Source organism: Ochlerotatus camptorhynchus, unplaced genomic scaffold (assembly GCF_037179485.1).
Source record: "Ochlerotatus camptorhynchus isolate MF236.1 unplaced genomic scaffold, CSIRO-AGI_Acam_v1.1 ptg000274l, whole genome shotgun sequence".
NCBI classification, from domain to species: domain Eukaryota; kingdom Metazoa; phylum Arthropoda; class Insecta; order Diptera; family Culicidae; genus Ochlerotatus; species Ochlerotatus camptorhynchus.
This window is the reverse complement of record NW_027040763.1, coordinates 4,053,138-4,075,242: the sequence shown is the minus strand read 5'-3', so window position 1 is coordinate 4,075,242 and position 22,105 is coordinate 4,053,138. Positions and strand designations below refer to the sequence as shown.

The 22,105-nt window shown below is 38.8% G+C and overlaps 2 protein-coding genes across 2 annotated transcripts in view; one reads left to right on the top strand and one right to left on the bottom strand.

Moving 5' to 3' along the window:
- LOC135705731 (E3 ubiquitin ligase Rnf121) overlaps positions 1 to 22,105 on the bottom strand; it is a 598,717-nt gene that overhangs the window by 342,878 nt on the left and 233,734 nt on the right. The window lies entirely within an intron of this gene.
- Positions 979 to 9,475, top strand: nSMase (neutral sphingomyelinase). Its single transcript, XM_065227557.1, has 4 exons — positions 979 to 1,170; positions 1,246 to 1,419; positions 1,491 to 1,674; positions 8,290 to 9,475. The coding sequence occupies exons 1-4, from the start codon at positions 1,133 to 1,135 to the stop codon at positions 9,154 to 9,156; spliced, it is 1,263 nt and encodes a 420-aa protein (XP_065083629.1). The 5' UTR covers positions 979 to 1,132; the 3' UTR covers positions 9,157 to 9,475.

Here is a 22,105-nt window from a genome sequence, read left to right as displayed (position 1 = left end):
AGTGCGAGCGTGCAATCTGAAATAATGCGTCGGAAAAAACTGCTTTTCCAAAAAGCATCAAAGTAAATTGAACCTTAACGGCTTTAACCGATGGGCTGGTGGAAAATTGACTTGAGAATGTATGGCGAAATTATTTTTTTTTATTAAAAATATCAATAATGGTGCAATTTGTCCGATATATTATTTCTACATAATGTCATTTTTACTAAAAAGAAGAAAATGTCTCGGAAAATGTAGACATTTTCTCACCGCTAGAAACAAGGTTTGAAGAGCAATCGACGATTTTTCGAAAATCTCTTTACCGCAAAACTGGTTTATCGGTCTATTGGATTTGATGGTGGAAACTATTACTCAAATCCGAAAAAAATATTTTTTTAGAGCGAAGTGAGTGGAAACAACCCTGTCCCCAAGAATGGATCGTTAATTCTGAACAACCGATGACGATACCGTAAGCCATGTATGTCATGAGGATAACGATCAATCAACACACTATTCAACCAAACATTTACCCATGTTGTTACATGCTCGTATCACACTCCCGACGTCACCACGTGCTTCGGTCAGAGTGGTTCACTCAATTTAACGGTCCCTTCAAATCACACATGGAGTGAGTGCGCACTCAACTTTCGACCGATTCGGGAACGTTCCGACTTCCCATTGCAGTTGTGTTCGTGATATCGGATGCTTACTGGCACAGACTGTCAGTTCCTGATTTGCTGCGTATCTCAAGGGGGGGAGGTGGCTGTCAAATACGAACAATCTTCGCCTACCTCGCATAACTGGTTCCAAACGTAAACAAGCCATAAGAAACCTACAGGGTTTGTTTACGTTTGGAACCAGTTTCATACAAGATGATCAGTAGGCTGATTTGACAGCACATCCCCCCCCAGGCGTATCTAGCTGACTCTGATGCTGCTGCAAAGTAAGGCAAAACAAAAACAATCTCAATCAATGACTGTTTTCAGTGCGTAGCTTTTCTGTTCGTGGACGGAGAGATGAAAAATTGATTTTTCTTTACCATAAGATCAATCGTTCGCTTTCGGTTTTGGAATCGTCCGGAGGTCAAACCCGCAGTCAGCGTCGTAGTGGTAGCTAATTAGATAATCGTTTCGTCGGATACAGCAATGAGAGGATGGCTCTCGAACTGAGCATTTTAACTTTGAACATTTGGTGAGTAATTGATTCTTTTTGCTTCTTCGTGTCTCGAATCATTGTTGCACGTTTTTAACTTATTGTACTGTACAGGGGAATCCCGCACGTGTCCAAGGACCGAGCCATACGGGTTGAGGCCATCGGAGATGTGTTGGCTAGTGGCAACTACGATATTGTATCACTGCAGGAAGTTTGGTCGGACAGCGATTATCAGTATCTGAAGAAACGGGTCGAAGGTGTGCTTCCATTTGCTCATTACTTCTACAGGTGAGCATGGTTCGAATACTTCGCTTTGTCTGGTGATAAGGAATTTTATAATTGTGCCTGTTTGTTTTTAGCGGGGTAGTTGGATCCGGATTGACGCTGCTGTCCAAATACCCTATCGTGTCGGCCTTCTTCCATGCGTGGTCGGTCAATGGGTATGTGCACCGGATTCAGCACGGCGATTGGTTCGGGGGAAAGGGTGTAGGATTTTCCAAGATTGCCGTTAATGACCAGTTGGTGCATGTATATGTTGCTCATGTGAGTATACACGAGAGTTTGGTGGAGTGAATTTTTTGTGTGGGTAGAAAAAGGGAGGTTGGATCAAACGAATGTCCGAAAAAAGAGTGGACGAGAAGATGGCAATTATGTTTTTTTAACCACACTGTGACTTCAATAGCAGTTCAAATATTAGTGGCCATGTACAATGTACATAATTCAATAGATTTTACAGACTGTGTGTTGCAAGCTACCATCATCTCGCTACATATGTACTATGATTAATATATTTCGGTTACTTCCATTCTACTTGGTTGAAGTATCCAAAAAGTATAAGCAAACAATGCACTTCTAAGACAATGAATATTAAATAGAATACCTTTGCTTTTTAAAGAAGCACAAGAAAGCGCTCATTTGACAAGAAATAAACCAGTTGTGTTATATAATAGTTATACCTTCGATTTGAATGATTTATTTAATGTAGTGTGCTTTGTACGCTGAAACATGAATAACAAAACTAATTTTGAGTTATTTTCATAAGGATGCAAACATTCGGTTATTTCATGCATGAATCAACAAGCTAATGGGTTCAAAGTTCTGTAATTTGATCCCGTTAACATTTCTTTCAATAAACCTAAGATCATGATTTCCATTTTTGGTTTTACACTGTTTATGTTCAAGCAACCATCAAACGTCTTGCATAATTTTTATTCTGTGACTAGGGAATACATGTTTATTCGGTATTCCTATGTCAACATCAGAGTCGTACTCAGCATATTGTTTAAGGTGGCAAACGCTCATTTTTGTGACCCCCACTACTCTTTAATTTTTACGATGTCCTTATCACATTCCATAGTGGAAGTTGTTCCACGGATGATCCAACGAGGCAGCTGATGGAAACTATGTTCTAATTAAATCCCTGGTCTTAGATTTTACTGAATTTCGTAGTACTTCGATGAAGTTCTTCAAACTTAACCAGGCCTATTCTGCGCGGCGTGTGAGGTGAGGTGACACGCTCTCACTTGTGAAGTGACAATTGTCACCTCGGGTGAGGTGACTCTCCGTGTAAATTAAATGGAGAGTCACCTCACCCGAGGTGACAATTGTCACTTCACCATCACTTCACTGTCACTTCACCTCACACGCTGCGCAGAATATTCCTAAACGTCTCTGAATTTGTAAAAATTTTCTTGAAATTCTAAGATATTATTTTCATGATGATATTAGATTTTCCCTGCGGTTCGCAGAATGTCCTTCAAGTTTTCCGAACCTTCTTGACGTTTGAAGAACTTTTCTGATTTTTGTAAAAGCTTTTATACAACTTTGCTAGAGTTTACAGAACTCTTTAAGTTCGTAGATCTTACCAGGAGCTCATTGAGCTTTCCTGAAGCTTGCAATACGTTCATGATACTCACAAAAAGTGAAAAAATTCACTGCATTTCAATGAAGTTTGCAGTACGTTTCATAAAGCTTGAAGAACTTCTCTGAAGTTCGAAGCGCGTCTTGAAAGTTTGCAGAATTTTCCTGAAGTTTGTAGAGCTTCCCTGAAGTTCAATGAGCTTCTCTAAAGGTTCTTGATCTTCTCTGTTTCTCTGGAGTTTGCAATAATTTCCTGGGGTGAGCAGAACTTAATTGATGTTCATAACGTTTTCCTTGACTGCGGAGATCTCCATTGTAGTTTGTAGAACTTTCCTGGAGTTTGTAGAACTTACATGTGTTAACAGCAGAAGCTCTCTCAAGTTTGCAAAATTTCCTTGAAGTTTGTAAAACACATCCTGAAATTCGCAGAACGCCCCTAAAGTTTGCAGAACTTGAATAAAAAATGTAGAACGTCCACAAAGTTTGAAGCAATTTCCTAAAATTATCATAACCTGTTTGAAGTTTGTAGAACTTCCTTGGAGTCCGTAGAACTTTTTGAAGTTCGTAGAATTTCCCGTATGTGTCAAATGACCTTGAAGTTCGCAATACTTTCCTCAAGTTTGAACTTATTCACTTAAGTTCACAAAACTACACTAAAGTTCGCAGAACATTTTTAAAGTTACCAAAACTTTCAGATCACTGCAGCTGACTGAAGTTTGCAAACTTCTCTATAGTTCGCAGAACTTTCCTGAAAGCTTCCGGAGTTTGAGGAGTTTCATTAAGCCTTTCCACCTGTATCATGTCGGTTCATCGATGGTAGTTCAGCTTCTTATGTCGTTTTCGGTTTTTAAGCTGGGTCAGAGTCGTCAGGGTTGACTCTGACCCAGCTTAAAAACCGAAAACGAATAAAATAGATCCGAGTAGGATTTGAGGTCAAGTCAGTATGGATGGTGTTAGTGCAATCGTTCGAACTGTCAAAGTCAGAGTAATGAAATCGACGAAATCCTAACAGCCTCTTTTTGTGCAGTGCTTCAGTAGTTCTGTATTTTAAAATTGTAAAATGATTGAAGCGTGTGTACTTTAATGAGTTTATATGCGTGAATCTAAACAAGAATACCTTTTTGATGACTTCAGAACATTTCAGCCCAATCTTCAAAATTTGTCTATGCCAATTTTGTTTTTGCCTGTTACCTTGAAAATCTTTTTAAACACTTTACAGAATATCTTCGGAAAATTCTCGAGTACATTAGAATCATTCCCCTTCTAAGAGTTCTTTTTAGAATACCACTAAAACTAAAATAATCTTAAAATTTTCAATGGTATTCCTTTGAAATTTTCTTAATAACAGTCGACAAAATCTCTCCAGAAAAAAATCCGGGAGCTTTTCGAATTTTTTAGAATCGCCAAAAAATTCGCAGAAGTTTCTTTTCATAATTCTACTTAAACTGCGCATGCAATGCATTTCAGATATGCCTTGAAATTCTGCACAGTACTATCTTGGGATTCTCCCCTTGGAAACTCCCAATATTTCCCTCCTTTTCAGAATGCCTTGAATTTATTCTCAGAATTCCTTGAAGCTTTCCTCAGAACCCCTTTCTAATTACCCTCGAGTTCATCTTGGGTTTTTCTTGGATCTCACCTCAGAATTTTCTTGAACTTCTTCTCTGTGAATTGTTCATGGCTAACCTAGAAAATACTCTGGAGGATAGGAATTTGTTGCCCAAATGTTGGTATAGGTACGTGGATGACATCTTTAGCATTGTCAAAAGGGAAGATTTATCAAAAACTTTGGAGGCCATAAGCAACGTTCACAAGGACATCAAATTTACTCACGAAGAAGAGGCAAACTCCCCTTCTTAGATCTTCTCATCATCAGGGAAACGTCTTCGTTCAATTTCGAAATCTATAGGAAACCAACAAACACAAAGAGAGTAATACCAAGCACTTCAAACCATTCCCATCAACACAAAATGGCCGCTTTTCACCACATGGTTCACAGGATGCAAACTCTTCCTCTTAGCGATACAGGCAAATCAAAGGAAATAGCTCACATTTTGAAATCGCTAGACTTAATGGGTATCAAGAAAAAGCAATTCAAGCAGTAATCGATAAAAGAACAAGGGATCATTTTAGGCGTATTTCGGCAACTCTTACACCAGTAACTGAGGGTTTAAAACGTGTAGCGGTGAATTTCGACAAAAACATTACCAAAACATTGATTTCAAAGTTAAGAAGTTTTGGCCTAGATTTAGTATTCAGCAGCAGGACAAATCAGCTGAAGTCACTGTTAGGATCAACAAAAGATTCAATAAATGTCTTAGAGAAAGCCGGAGTATACAAAATCTCTTGTCCAAATTGCAATAAAATCTACATTGATCAGACGAAAAGGACTTTGGAAACAAGGTTTAAGGAACACATCGCAGAGGTAAAAAAGACTAGCAAAGAAATGGATAAAGGACTTCATTATGAATTTAAATCCAAAGTTGCAGAACATATCGTTACAAAGGGGCACAATTTGACTAAGGATAACATTAATATCCTGCGGACTGTATCTTCGCCTTGGAAATTAGACGTAGCTGAAAGTTTAGAAATATTTAAACATAATCCATCAACATTGCTTAATAGAGATCAAGGAAACGGATACTCCAGACTTTTTAGCATGCTACCTAAAACAACACATCGTAGCATGCATCTACCTGTTGGAGACTGTATTGAAAACAGCGGGGTCCTAATGGTCAAACACATTTGGCATTAGGACCATTTTAACCAAAATGAGAGTTATTGTGTTTTACCTGCTGTCGTTCTATCCGTCACTCTCTCTTAACACTTTTCACTGTTAGCTATGGTTTCCACTAGTAATTTCCGCTTTTGAAAGCTGGTTCACTATTCAAATTTAGCTAGCTTGATATGATCAACCATTTTTCCTGGTGGTATAACGATCAGTGATTTTAATTTGGAAGTTGAGTGAGTCATCGCCTGTGAGGCCTCCCAACAGGCAGTTGTTTGTCCATCTGGCGGCGGGTTTTACAAGTTTCGGTGGGGTGGATTGCTGGGTTCTACAGTAAGCTGTGCTATCTTTGCCTACCAGTGAGTTTGGCAACGGAGAAAACTGCGCAACACTCACGAACACTACCTACCATTATTTTTCAACAATTTAACGGAAACAAAACTATGATAATCTAAAAATTGTTCGACACAAAGACGCTAGCACTTACACATTTTTTTAATTAATCTGCAATTAATTAATGGAATTGCTCTGAAGTTCTCTGATCTTCCCCTAAGCACTCGGAATATCCCTGAAAATAATGAAACAGGCTTAAAATCTCTAAACTCCTCTGAGTTCTCTGGGCTTCCCTATGAATCTCGGAATATTCCTTAAATTTTCAAAAAAATCCTGAGTTTTATGGAAGTTATTTTAAGGTTCTCTGATGTTTCGTGATGTTCTCCCATTTAATCTCAAGCTCTGTCCTGAAATAAATAGAACTGGCCTATAAATCTTCAAACTTCCCTGAAAATCTCTAGGCTCCTGTAAAGTTCCCAAAATATGTATCAAGTTTTCTAAATTGGTCGGGATATCTTTGGACTTTCCTCAAATTTCTGAAACTTCTTAACATTTCCAGAAATTGTCCCTAAGCTTCTCGAGCTGTCTGAAATTTATCGAAACAAACCTTTACAGATCTTTAAATGCTCCGAAAGTCTGGACATTACTTTAGCTATTTGGACTGGCTTGAAGATCTCTAGATCTAGCATTCCTGAGGTTCTCGGACCTTAATTAAATTTTCTTCAAGTTCTCTGAACTTCTCTGAAGTTTTCTTGATTTCTCTTAAGTACTCTTGATATCCCTGAAGTGCTTGGAAGTAATTGAAAGTTTCTGCAGTTTCCTTGAAGCTGATGGAGGAACCACTTTGAATTACTCGAAGCTTCTTTGAAGTGCCTGCCATTCTCGGATCTTCTGTTACTATCCCGCAGTCTGTTAATGCAACTTCCCCGAAATCCTCTGTATTTCCTTCAAACCTCGGAACTTTTTCCTACCTATTTTGTGGACCATCCTGAAGTTCTCACTACTCCTCAGATGATGTTCTTGGAATTACCCTGAAATTAATTAAACTGTCCTAAGGATCTCTAAATTTCCCACATTTTATGCACTTCCGTGTGTTTCACGGATTAACTCCCCTTATTCTGGACTATCTTATATTGTTGGAACATCTTGAAGCTTCCCGCTATTTTTCTGAATTTAGTTGCTAATCATTTACCTGCTCGAATATGTGCTGAAGTTCCTGCAATTTTCCTGATATTAATGGAACTGCTCTGAAATTCTCAGAACTGCCCCAAACTTCACGTAGCTTCAACTTAACTTGTCTGAAGTTTTGCTAACTTGTGTAAACTTTTTTGAACTTTCCTGTAAGTCTCAAAGTTTCCGACATTGCTCTAAAGAGCTCTGAACATCCCTGATTGTTTCTGGACTTCACTGAATTTCTCAGAACTTCTGGAACGTTCCTGCATTTTTTTTCCCGGGTCAATATATACAATTTTCATTGCTTAATTCGATGCAATTTATTTCTAGCATTTGTTTTCATCACTAGGGGGTGAGTAATGTTTCTTCACTTCGAGAGCACCTAGTGACAATAAGGTTTTGCACCGCCGGGGTTAACCTCAATCAGATGACAGTTCAGTGGTACGGTTTACTTGGTTTTAATCGATTTCTTTCTTAGGTAAATTTTCTCGATAATTTTTCAGACTGCAGTGAGATGCAAACCACACTTCTGCAATGTCCGCGAGCAACATTCCTTTCAAAACTACATATTTAAAACTAAAAAAAAACGCTCAGAATCCGTCTGCACCAGGCATAGTGCTGTTAAAATAAGCAAAAAACATAATGTCATCATAAAACAACTTGGTAGCTCTAGAAGATCACGAGTATTCGGTTCAATTCCTTTAACTTTAGATTTAAGGCATTAATAATGTATAATGCAAATAATAACATGGCTCTGTAAAGTTTTTTTCGATTGAGCCTGTACAAATTAATTATTTAACAAAAATCAAATATTTTACCATTTTAATAGCTAAATCTCAACAATGAGACCATTCTAGCCCAATTTTCTTCAGCAATATGAACTATTGGCCATAAATGATAAAGAAATAATCAAAAAGCAGCTTGAAACACATTTTTTGAACAAAGATATAGGAATTTATAAAAAAAAAACATGTTTAGCAAGTTTGGGATTGAAGTTATTCCATTACTATCACCGATTACAAATCCTACTGAAAGTGAATTTTTTCCTCCATCATCTCCCGCAGCTGCACGCCGAGTACGACCGGAAATGTGACGACTACATGGCCCATCGGGTGATTCAGGCCTACGACACTGCTCAATTCATCGAAAGCACCCGGGGAAGTGCGGTGCTGCAGATTCTGGCCGGAGACTTGAACTCCGAACCGGGTGATTTGGCCTTCCGGGTGCTGCAGACCAACTCGATGCTGGTCGATACATACGATAAGAACATGTTCGCCGCCGAAAACATGGGAACGAACGAGATCGGCAAGAACAGCTACACCGATCTGGAAGCTGCCAAGAAAAGCCCGCTCGGTAAGCGGATCGACTATATCATGTATCGATTCGGGGATAACTTTGAGGGTCGGCTGTTGGAGCATCGACTTCCGCTGCCGGAGCGCATTCCGGGTAAGCAGATTAGCTATTCCGATCACGAAGCTGTGTATGCGAAGATCATTCTGAAGAAGACCGGCTCGTCGGCGATTCAGCATTTGATGGCCTGTGCCGGTGGCGAAGGTAATGGGAAGTGTGAAAATAGAGACCAGGAAGCGATCCTGGCACTGCGGGAAAGCATTGTTATCTGTAACGAGAGTTTGAAACAGCTGGAATCACACAGGCGGAGCTACTCGCTGATGGCGATAGGGGTGATTATCGTTTTGCTCAACATGCTCGAACTGGAAGCTCCCTATGGACTGAAGAGCGCCTACCTGTTACTGAAGTTTCTGCTGTGCGGAATCGTCATATTCTTCATATTTATGGCAACGATTTGGAACGTGATGGAGAAGCACGGGATTCTGGCCGGGAAGCTGTCGATGGAGATTGCGCTCAAGGGGTACAAAGATGTGGGCCTGACGGAACACCGTGGTGGGGGTAGTGCTGATATTGCTCATTAGATTAAAAGTGTCGATTGGTTAGAACTTGCGCACACGGAGTTATCAAGTAGGTAGTATTTAAACTTTCATGCACTGGTTTTTAGGAGAGTAAATTAAATGGGGGTACCCCTGATTTTAAGACTTATCTTCTAAGTTCTATCTTTTCACTATTCCATGGAAGTAATGATAATAAAAGAGTCAAATGTCTATTGAATTTTATGAAATTTCTTCGTCTTCAAAAGACCTTCTAGGTGAACATTAGTAAATAATGGGTACGTATCATCATTGCTCCAGCTGCATCTCAGTATTTTCGATGCCATATTCCAAGAATAAAGTTTACTCGTGCCAATCACTGTTCGACTGTTATTTTTTGGATTTGGAGAGAAATTCTAACCATGTTAAATCTAGAAAAAGATGATATTTTGGACATGGTTCACGGATGGCTTTTCTCATTAAATTTGTCTCACCACTCAAATCTCTTAATCCAGGTATTGGACTCGATATGATTCAATAGTGGATTTAAGTAGGTCTAAAATCTTTGCAACTCCTACAGCGCCGAAGGACTTGAAATACACAGTTGGATTGTTAAGTTATTCTACATTCGATGCAGTGTCGGATTTTTTCCCTAAGCTGGGAGGTCGCAGTGAGTTCTTTTTAGGAGGCGACTCTCTGTTCTGTTTCTGCTTCTCAAGCGCACAGCATTCTTATTTCTTCCTTTCTTTCACCGTACTTTATTCAAACAAGCACTCCATGGGATTATTTAAGCCGAAGGAAAATCAATTCTTATCTTCTGTGGAACAAAATTCCATGAACTATTAAATAAATTCGACAATTTTATATTAATATATGGTTTTACCACAGACAAACAGCCGTAGCTCTTCATTCTGGATCATCGTTTGCGCATTTAACGATTGGTTTGAATGTTATCGTTTCCGTGAACTACTCGTCGCAGCGCTGGCATCGCCTCACTTGGACGTTTCTACATATTCGGCTTTTCTTGCATGCAGCTTTGTTTGTGAATCAGCGAGCCAGCTTGTTTTCCGCGAGATGTCGTTACTGAAGTCCTATGTTTGGCGGTACTATGTTTTGAAGATAATTTTATTCCAAGAGTTACGTCTGCTTGTTTGTGGATTTAACTTGACAGACGTATGGAATTACCCCCATTAGTTCCATTCGACTTCTGTGGAAGGCAATTTGTTCCAGATATTAAATCGAACTACTCCAGGAAGTGTCATCCGACAACTCCAGATTTTTTCCTGATTTCTCCGATTTATCCTGATTTGTTTACTGTTTTCATTTGAAACATACTTTAGACATCCCTCGGAAGTATTTTTTTTTGTCTTTCTTCGGATGATTCTTCCAACTAAGCTTGTTCCAGTTTTATTAGGATTTTGTTTTCCTTGATTTGTTCTCCGTCGATCTTGTATTCCGTACTGAGTACCAATACTATAGACGTCAGGGAGGCAGTTTTCACACCTGTACCCTTCATATCGATCCATCAACTCATGGACCGGGGCAATCGGCTTTACTTCCTTTATGAAAGATCAGAGATTTTATGCCTCAGAAAGTCCCGGCGGCGCCGACTGAGATTTAACCCAGGCCCTTTAGGATGAGAGGCAATCACGCTTACCACTACGCCACCGGTGCCGCTATCAGTTTTACTACACTCAAAAAATTCCACACGTCATCATCATGTGTCTCACACTTAATTTTGCGCATATTGTGAAACACATCTATTTCATGCGTGAATCTTATGCTATGAACCATGCCTGAACACTATGGATTTGAATTGTGACACACTTGGATTCTATGTGCCTCATATGGTGATATCAATAGCTTTGCACACCATAGTTCAATATTCTACAATATTCTACTTTATCGAATTCTACTTTACCGACTCTAAAAATGAATCGACAAATATATAAACAAAACTGCCAGAGGCCAGAGCTTTCACATTTTTAATGGGTCTGATTTGGGATTCGATCATGGATTGTTGGGGTATGCTGCTGCCGAAGTCTTCGTTCGATCTCACTGTGCCACGGTTGTTCTCATATATGAGGCAGGTTGATAGGATAAAGTCACAACTCTTGTTATCGATGTTTACCTTTCTGAGCAAGCAATTCACATCGTATTGAAATGCAAAACACTTTAAATCCATCTGTTTTGAACAGTAGCGTGATTCAACGTGCAATACACTTGAATAGATAGTGAAAGATTTTAATTTTTTTTTAAATACTTCGATCAAACGTGTGAAATTTTTTGAGTGTAGGATGTTTTTTACGACTTCCACCGACTGTCCTGCAATTTCTCCTGGAAGGTAATTCCGGTTTTTCTAGACTTGATCTGGAAGTTTCTTCTGGCTGACATTGGTCAATTATAACGATTTATCTTGAAAAATCCTTTCGTGTTCCCCTAGAGGCCTTGGTGACATGCCCCGGAAATGTCTGCTGATTTCTTCTGAAAGTTTCTATTAACATTTTCTGAAAGCTTCTTCCGACTTGCCCAATACTTTTTTAAAAAGTGTTTCCTCGTTTAATCGAAGTACGTTCCATAGAGTTGAAATTGATTACCAGGATGTCACTGGTACTTCAATAAAAATAGCTTCTTTTTTTCAATCCTTCGTAATTTTTACTAACCTTTCCCCAGACAGAACTCTTGGCTCTGCCAATGTATTCTGGTGTTCACATAACTTCCCAGAAGTTTCCAACCTTTTCCTGAAGCCCTCGAAACTTCGCGGAACTTTTCGAAAGCTTTGGATCCAAAGTTTCTGTAATTTCCTTGAAATTAATTGAGCTGCCCTAGATTCTCTGGTACGTCCTCTATGTATGAATGTAATAGGGTAGGTGTACCAGTTATGGCTATACGTTCATATTATGGTGTGTTCCAATTATGGCCTATGGGAATTCCATAATTGGAACACACCATATTAGGAACGTATAGCCATAACTGGTACACCTACCCTAAACAAGAATTAAAAAAATGTGTTGACATTGATATTGCGAAAGCAGCACAGTTGTCATGTAGGTTCCTGAGCAGGAACGAATATCTCGATACCTTGAATTGGTACCGGACATCAGAGGTAAAATACCAAAAAATAATACAAAAAACAAAAATGTTCCCTCAATACCATTCCAATACCAAATTATGCAAATACAATACCAAAACATACCCCAAATATCAGTTTTTGTTATTTAAAGTATATTTTGAATGCATTTTTTGGTATTGTACCTCTTATGTCATGCTGATCAAAACCAAATGTTGGTATCAGATCAGAATTAGGTATTTATTAGTTATTTTCTCCTGCTTGGGTTTAACAGGTATGTATGTTTTTTCCAGTGAGTCTTCAGGTACTGGTAAATTTTCTGTTTTTCTTTTTAGGTGCACATTATCAATGATCTTCACATACGGGTAAATGATTTTCTTCACTGAACTTGATCATACATTGTTCATAGAGAGATTCAATGCACTTTATTAAAAGAAAACTTTGAACTATAAGCTATTTCAATAAAATTCTTCACTCATGACGTTTCATCAAGCACACCAGACATAAGAGAAGAGGTGACAATACGGGGGTGAAAATGAACCACTTTTCTGTCAAACGTGAACCAGCTCCTGATTGGCCGATTTCATGTGCGTAAGATAGAGATAGAGATAGATAAAGATAAAGATAGAGATAGAAATAAAAGAGGAAGAAGCCAATTGTCACCTCTTTCTCTTAGAGAATGAGAACGACCCAAATTTGAATTTAGTTCACTCATAATCGCCAAAATTGCAGGAACTCAGCGATGAGTAAATTTGCCTCATGTTTTCCCAGGTTTTTCCAGGGAAAAATTCCTGAATTTGAGAAAAGTAATGATTGGATTCACTCAGTCTATTGGTACTACTCCGAGACTGACTAAAATTTTCGTAAATTTCCTCATTTTCCGGCAGATTTTTTAGGTTTTCCACAGGACAGATTTTACTCATCGCTGAGTTCCTGCACTTTTGGCGATTATGAGTGAACTAAACTCAAATTTGGGTCGTTCTCATTCGCCGTGCAGATGATGAAAACGAGATCTTCCACTGCTTCGCCGATGCCTTTCATAGTTGATCCATAGGAAGTACGTTGTCCCGGAAATGTAGGAGGTTTTTGTCAAATTTAGCAACGAAGATGGATTCGATGTTGACCTAATTCGAATATTGATGAATTACGATGCAGATGACGTAACGGTAGCGCTGAAGACTCCTTTGTGTACGAACAGGCGTGTTTTAATATCATTGTGACTTTTTAAATTATGGTTTTCTCTTTAAAATAATTTGAAAGTCCTGGAAAGTCGATTATTTACGTATTTTTTTTCCTTAAGGGTAAATTCTAATAATTACATAAATGTCAGAGCATATATAACATTTAGAAAACTTTATGTTCATTAGCATCGGAAAACTTGTGGGAAATGTCAAGAAGTTCTGAGAATTTCATGGATATTCAAAGGACGTTATGAAATCTTCAGAGCGGTTCCAAGTCCTTCAAGATCGCCCTAAACAACAACATCGAAGATTAAAGTCAGTTCCGATAGCTTTAGGGTAGTTCAATAGATTTCAGGAAATCTTCTAGAACTTCAGTGAAAATCAATCAGCTTCAGGGCAGTTTCATTAACTTCAAGAAAACTGCAGGAACTTTCGGAAGATGTGAAACTTCAGGTAAGTTTAAAGATCTCAATGGAAGTTTCGTAGCTCGTAGTTCTGAGAACTCAGCGCAGACCATGATCAGTAAAATTGCGGGAACTTCAGGGAAGCACCCTTGAACTCTGCCTATGGACCCATCAACAATGGACCGGGGATCAACGGCTTTACATCCCTTCCGAAAGAAGGCGTGATCAGAGATTTTATGCCTTAGAAAATCCCGGTGGCACCGTCTGGGATTGAATGCAAGCCTTTTGGAGAGAGAGGCAATCACGCTTCCCACTACACCACCGGCTTAAGGAAATTTGAGGAAGTTACGAGATCGTACAGAAAGTTTCATTGATTTCTGGACGACTGCTGTTTATCCTAAAGTTCCATTAAATTCAGAGCAGAATGTCCGGAGAACTGTGAAAACTTCAGGATAGCTTCGAGAACATCAGGGAAGAGAACTTCTGAGCATTTCCATTAAGGACTGTTCAAGTTATATTTCGGACACACGCTTTCAGCCCCACCTTTTTTATATGCCTTCTTTGCTTAATCATTTCTTCGAAAAATTTTAAGCTCTATTTATAAGTAAAATAGAAAAATAAAATAAAATAGTAGAAGGGTCTGTGCCTAGGGGCACGAACGGAAGCTTGACGTAGTACCGCTAGTGGGTGGAACAAATGTGAACATTTAGATTTTTTAATTGATCAATCATCAATTATCTTAACTCTTTCCGTTTTTTTATTTGTAAGCGTATTAAATTTGTAATATTTATTTCAAAGAGAAAGTTGATGAAGAGAATCCAAGGGACTGTCAACTTGAGTATTTCCGATTCATCTACCCGACTTTAAAAGGTGTATTTTGATTTTTTTTTTGTTATTTATCAATTTTTAAGTTTTGTGCATTTTGGTATTAAAGTGTATTCAATTTACCCCTCAAAGGATTTCCTTCCGAATTATATGAATGGGGCGGGGCAGAAAGTATCGTTTGTGCAGAATATGTAAAAAAGGAGGGACTTCGAGAGATTGAACTCGTGAGAGCTAATTTTCTTACAAATTTGATTTTATTGGCTTTCTGGGGACTGAATATACACCCAAAGCGAATTATTCCCACTTCTCTCAAATTCTATATGGATTTTTAACACTACCTACCAGCGTGTTCTGGAAAATGGTCGGACGATGATTAATCTCACCAATACATTAGGGCCTACAATTCCACACCTTCTATAGAGGCCAAGTTGAGCCTTGATAGCTAGCTGCTTGCGGGAGCTGATGACCTTGACAAATGTCCAAATAATACTCTTAACAAAATTATGGTGGTCCTGAAAAGGACCGTTTTGTAGTGATGGTTGAGTAATGCTGAGCTAAACACGACGAGCTACTGATTCCAATCCTAGCCTAGCGGTGGACTTCTTCCTCCTTCTCTATGGTTGCTCATATGAGCTCTGTAGCTCGCTGATTACAGGCAGCCTTTCGCTGTTGTTGTTGAAAGCACTCCTGCTGCTGCTGCTGCTGCTGGACTGGACACCACCACTTACGGTGATTGAATGAGCATCGTTCAGTGGGACCGCATCGAATTCGATTTTTAAGTCTGTGTTAGGGAATGCGCTATTTTCAGACATTCGGTGATAATTTTGATCACCATTGCAACAGTTGGACATTTGGAATTTTTCTATAGTGACCTATTGAAAATTAACTAAGTGTTCATTTTAGCAGATTGGTAGATAAATTTCCAATCGCGTGGCTTGTTTAGAATTAAAATCTATCTGCTATTGGTCGAAACCTGACCTTTGCTCGTAATGCTGTGCATTTTGGTTTTTTTTTAAATTGCGTGGATTCTATAGATCCTGTTGAGATCTATCTAGCCCTGATGTAGGGAAAATGTATGTAATGTCGGCCTAAGTGTCCCTAATTTGGGCCTATACATAAATTCAGCAATCGACTAAATTTTCAATAGCAACCAAAAATATCCATTAGTACCGCCCCAATGACGTGTTCATCTAGATGCAATTGATAAATAGCAGATTTTTAGCGATGGGCCCAATCTTAGATCCATAGACCAACATTAGAGCCATTTGACCTATGTGTTGGTAGGGGGAAAAATGTAAACTTTGCGGGAGACGATGTCTTAACACTCGAAAGCAATTTTGTGAAATATGAAGTAAAACAAATCCTAGCTAGTTCTGCATGATGATTTTGTTTGATTTTATTTATTTGTAAAGTCGCCGGGAAATACCAGCTGGCGATTTGTTTTTTTTTATGATAACTCCTTACTTGAAAACAGGCTGCTTTTTCATGGTATACAGTGTGATAATTCAATAATCAATAAATTAACTCAACATATAGTGGCAAACCATTCATAAATTTTGGTAACATACAAAAAAATCTATAATCCACATTAAATTTCATATGCATTCATTCAGCACCGATTGAAACAATCTTTTCGACGTGACTACAAGGGTGATTGATTAAACGAAAGAAACGAATCGTGCGGAATGAAAGCCTACACGGTTAGAAAAAAGTACCCAAAATTAAGTTCTTTTTACTCATCTCGGCACTATAGTGCAGGAACCCAAAAGTAGGTAAAGCGGGTCAAAGTAATTTTCATTTACTTGTGTGCAGTTCGTATGGAATTTTCCACTGGCTTTTTAACCAAAAGTAAGTTAGTTGTACCCAACAGTAGGTAAATATGATTATACTCAACGTTGGGTTCCCACACTTTACTACCCTTGTTGGATGGTTTTGCTCCTCCGTTTTTGACAACATTAGAAGGAGAAAAGGAGACAAACTAGTCAAAAGTAGGTAAAAGTGAACTGGCCGTTGGGTACTTTTTTTCTTACCGTGTAGGAAAAACTAATTGCACCAATATATTCAGGCTTACAATTCCACACCTTCTATAGACAGGTTGAGCCTTGATAGCTAGCTGCTTGCGGGAACAGATGACTTTGACCAATGTCCAAATAATACTCTTTAACAATTTTTTGTGGCCCTGAAAAAGACCGTTTTGTAGTGATGGTTTAGTAATTCTGAGCTGGGTGTTCAACACGGATGAGGCTGTCGAGCTGTATGTCGTTTGGAGCGAGGGTGACACGCTTGGCATAGATGACCGACCCGCAGCGACTCACGTAGAGCTACTGATTCCGATCCATAGCATAGCGGTGCAGCTTCTTCCTCCTTTGATGGTTGCTTGTGGGCTCTGCAGCTCGCTGCTTGCAGGCAGCCTTTCTTTGTAAATGGAGAACAATTTTCAACGCCACACGCCGAAATCACTGCTACTGCTGCTACTACTGCTACTAATTTCGACGACCGAACACCACCACACAGTGGTGTGGTCGTTGGGAGCGTGTGATTCTGAATATGGTGATGAGTGTGCAAAATATCACGCAATTCCATCCTCCCTATTCGCACGCGCCCGAGGATCGGAGGCGAATGCCACTTCGACTTGTTTCGTCTACTTACTACTCTCTGACGACTGTGCTGGGGAAGCAGCATATGCAAGTAGGTAATTGGTGAATTTGTTAGTTAATTCGACGCTTTTGGGCAATGCTGGACATTTACCAGTTTTTCAATAGTTTTTTGTTGAAAATCAACATTCGGAAGCATTGTTATCGATGCGTAGCCATATTTTTGATCCATTGGTGATAAAATTATTGAAATTGGACTAGGGGCAGCTGAGTTATTAACGTTCAAAATCTTTCTTAATTTGTTACATGTTCCATTTTCGGTTTTCACAAAGTGTAAAGTGGGGGATATAGAAATCAAAGACGTAGTCCTACGTAAAAAAAACTATATATTTGAAACAGCATGTAATTTTTACGAAATTTTAAATAAAATGTGCTCTAAAATTCAATTTTAATACTCATGTCAATATAACTTGAACACCAGGCTAAATTTTGCAATTGTGTCAAGTCAGATATTTTTTTATATCAACTCATCTCAACATCTTCACACCAACTAAAATAAGTATGAATTTCTTAGACCAAAGTGTTTGTACGTTTTTGCATAATTTTCGATGTAATTTTTTGTGCCACGTTTACAAATTACTCCAAAATTAAGACACTTCCTAATATCGAAAGTTTAAGTTTCCATTAAATTTGAATTGAAGATACACATTTGAAACACATAAAACAAATTTCGTTGTGACTATTTGTTCCAACATTTTGTTCTAATTAAATGATCTGAGAAATATAAAGGAAAAGATTTGTTACCTAACGGCTTCTACGAAAGCTTGGTTCAGTCTTGACCAATCTGGGTGGATTCTACCCAAAATTTGGTAGTATTGAAATAGCGTGTAAGCCGCTTGGCAGAATTAATGCGAGAAGCCAAGCTAAACAGCAAATGGAATAATAACTATTAATAAGATCTTTTGTCGGTCAGTCAATTTCACTCTGCCGGGCGCCCAAGTGTGAAGGTTCACACCAATGGGCTAATACAAATATATAGCAAAGGAATGGAATTTAGGCAATATAATCTACCCTGCAGCTTGTTAGGGCTATGATTTGAGGTTGTTTATGACTTGAGGTTGAGGCTTCTACTCAATATTGTAATTATTAACCCGGTTTTAAATATGAAACTCGAATCTTCCACGCTTTTGGGTATTCCCAGCAAAATGAAAGCTAAAATGGAAATTCCAGACTGTGCCTAGCGAACAGGTCATCAAGTGGAACTGCAGCCCAGTTTATCACTTCGGACTGGTCCTACAATTGAATTATTTTTTTCGTTCGTTCAAATCACGTGAGATTGGCTCTGCGTGTGATGGGTTGGGCCCTTTTGCCGAGTAATGTATTTTAATATGGACTGTAAGCTTCAACAGTAGCTGGTTGAAACATTTAGTGTTATTGGTAATAAAAGAAATCCATTTTCTTTTGTATGCATTAAATCGGTAAGTGCTTATTCCGCCCTTGAGCCAGAAAAGGCAACATGGCGTAGGGCAACTGGGTTGTTATCATTGATACTCAGTAAAATATGTGTGGTAATCAACGAATTCAAATTAAAGCTGAATCTCTAAGTTTTACACCATTCATCGACCTTATTATCTGAATTTATAAAAGCTAATTGAATTATGCACTCAGTTCAGACAATTCGTTGGTTCAAGCGATGCTAATCAACGCACAATTGATCTGACGCGCAACGAAGCTATTGATTTCAAGCACAATTACAATTAGGCAACGCAAACAGTAATCAGTAACTAGATCTCCACCCCGAGCCCGATAACAGTGCATCACCATGCTGGTGCTGATAATGCGATTGAGCTAATTTTGCGTCAGCATATCTCATTAGTGAATCCCACCTGAATCATCACACCTCACTGCCATTCATTCATGGAAATTTGAATAGCACTCCCGATGAATTTCCACGCATTTAGAGCAACAATAGCCACGATTCCAGTATATGATATATCGACGTGATTCACGATGAACATCCATACTATACGGATCACCGCTGTAAAAATACCCTTTATTCGTTTGTTTAATGCATCAGAGGAATTAATTTTCCCATAGCGGGAAATTTGCCGAGCGAGGATGTGTAACGGGAAGGTTATCTATTTGATTAGATTGAACTTGAACAAATTAGTTTAACAACGGTTTTGATTTATTTCGAAGAAATACTATTAGTCTACATGGGGTATTTGACTGTTGGTGATGATTAACAAACTTGTCATAATCTTTGCCTCCAGGTAGTAATTGAAAAGCAAAATCTTTTGGATATTATTCTCTCGTTGAAACAGTTTAAATTGTGCATCCGTTTCTATAATGGACTGCTGTGATTATCTCATTATGCAAATTAGACAGTTCGATCACAGTGACACGAGACACTGAAGCAATTGTTATTCACAATTGTTATTTTCCATACCGCATAAAATCAATCTACTTACTGAGGGACGGAAATACGTTGGTTGGTTTGGTGCTTTCTTTTAAGTAAAAGTTCCAGATCTTTCTCGCAACGGTACATGACTAAGAATTAAAAACTCAAACCAAAAATGATCCTTAACAGGAATGCGGTGAATGAATCAGTCTACAAAATCGAATAAAGTAATTGAATCATAATATTACTACAATCAGAAATGCTGGATTCTTATGTAATTCTAGAACTGACTGTGCTGCGCTTCGATTTAACGAGCTTGTGACGCTTAAAACGAAATCCAATTAAAGTTAAAAGTGCAAATTCCCTAGCCTTCTCGCTAGTTAATGTCGTCCACAACCCCACACCAGCAAAAAAACCGTTCTAAAGAGGAACGAACTAAATTTGCATAACACCCGTCACCACTAAATACAGCTCCGAAACTAATGCTGTCGTGCTCCCTCGCGTCAGTCCGTCGTTGGCAATCAATCAGCCTCCCTAATCCTGTGAATGCTGCGACACTCAAGCGATGGTGCCAAAAGCGCGACAAAGCGAAGATTAACCGACCACCATTCGTCGATTGGTGCACCTTCCTTTCCAATCTTCTTGCATATTTTACACGACCAGTTTGAATTTCAAATTAGCCATTAAAAGCTTGTGGGTGGAAAATCTCCATCCATTGAAGCAGGCTCCTGGTGCAAGCCAGGTAAATACATACATATGATGTCGTTCCGAACAACATCGGTTATTTTCCCTTCCCGGGAAGCCTCAACCGTACGATTATTCAGATTACAAAGCTGGCTGCGAACTCGGATGAAAGACACACAAATTTGTGTAAATCAGTCTCGCAGTGTGGAACCAGGAGGTGATTCCACCATGCGCCGGAGCAAGTTCAAGTGCACGCTTGTGCTGGGCACCATCAAGAGCGCAGCATTGATTTCACATTCACGATCCAACATGCAAACAACTGAACAGCTCGGATCAACAACACCGGCCGGTTGCATTGTGGAAATTTTTCGAATCGCTTTACATTGCATTGAACTTTGAAGCGGGCAAGTTTGTTCATAAGAACGTTAATAAATGACCATGACTCGGCGAGCTGTATCCGGTATCATATCAGAATGATAAATAAATTGGTAATGGTTTGTAATGATTTAACCGGTTTTTTGGTGCAGCATAATTTTCCAACGTGGAAATTAATTGGATTGAATAACATTTTGCTAGCAATTTTTGTGGTTTGACCGGATTGTAATAATGAACAAGCTTCTTAAATTCTTATCGCTACTTAAAGGTACCGTAAAACGGGGTAACATTGATAATTTTTTAAAGTATATTCTAAATATTTTTTGCAGCAATGAAATTTTTCAAATTTTATATTTTTAAAACAAGTACTGAGGATCCAAGAGTTAATTCGTTAGTAATTTGTTTAACTGGAATTAAAGCATTTGCACTATTTTTTAGTTTTGTTACCGAACATCAGTATTTTGGTTTGGGATAATGCTCGATGCATGTAGAAAAAAATGCGTGAAACTCAAACATTTTAATTCTTTAAATATGAAACTTTGAATGAGAATATAATCAGAAAACATCATAGGCAATCAGATGACAACATTGAATTTGTGATGGCTATATCGGAAATTTATTTCATAAGTGATAAGTGAAGCCAACGCCCACCCTAAACCTGTTCTAATCCACCTGACATGACTAACGAATGGAAGACTTTGACTACCCAGCCATGCAATAGTCCCATTTCGTGCCTTATGGCAACTTGATGATTCTATTACGCTCATCTTCTGGCACTACCCAGGGGAGACTTGGTCCTGTAACCAATGCTTAACTTATCTCCATTCCACTCAGCTACTCGCAATTTCTTGTGATATAGTGGGCGGAATATTATTATATGAGACAATTCAATGCAGACGTCTTTCCAAATTTGGCAGATCGACAGGTAATCGGTGAGTTACCACGATAGTTGCTATTCGACAACTCGACAACGTCCCATCGTCAACACTTGCTATGAGAATTTCCCATTGCAGACGCCAACGAAATGACGTCATCGAGCTATCGATCAACTACCCTGGTTATCGCCTGGTACCTTATAGCACGATGCTAGGAGGCGAACCGGAAGAATCGATGAGCTACCTCCCCCAGTCAGTGAGATTCTGGTTAAGATGGAAGAAAATCAGCAAACCGTTCGCGAAAGGATTTTGTTCACCCACATGCAAAATCCTGAGTTGTCGCACCGCGCCTTGGAAAAACTGATGAATAGACATCATTCGTCCGTCTCAAGGGTCCTCCAAAGGTTCCAGGAACGGATGACAGTGGACCACAAGCCAAGAGCTGAACAAAAACTGGGAACTCCGTGGTTTTTTTTCGAAAGCATTAAGAACTGTGATATAAGAAAGAATATGGGGTCATGACATAAACATGGATCTGTATGAGACCGTCCTCCGGAAGATCCGAAACATCCGTAAAAGTGGTAAATT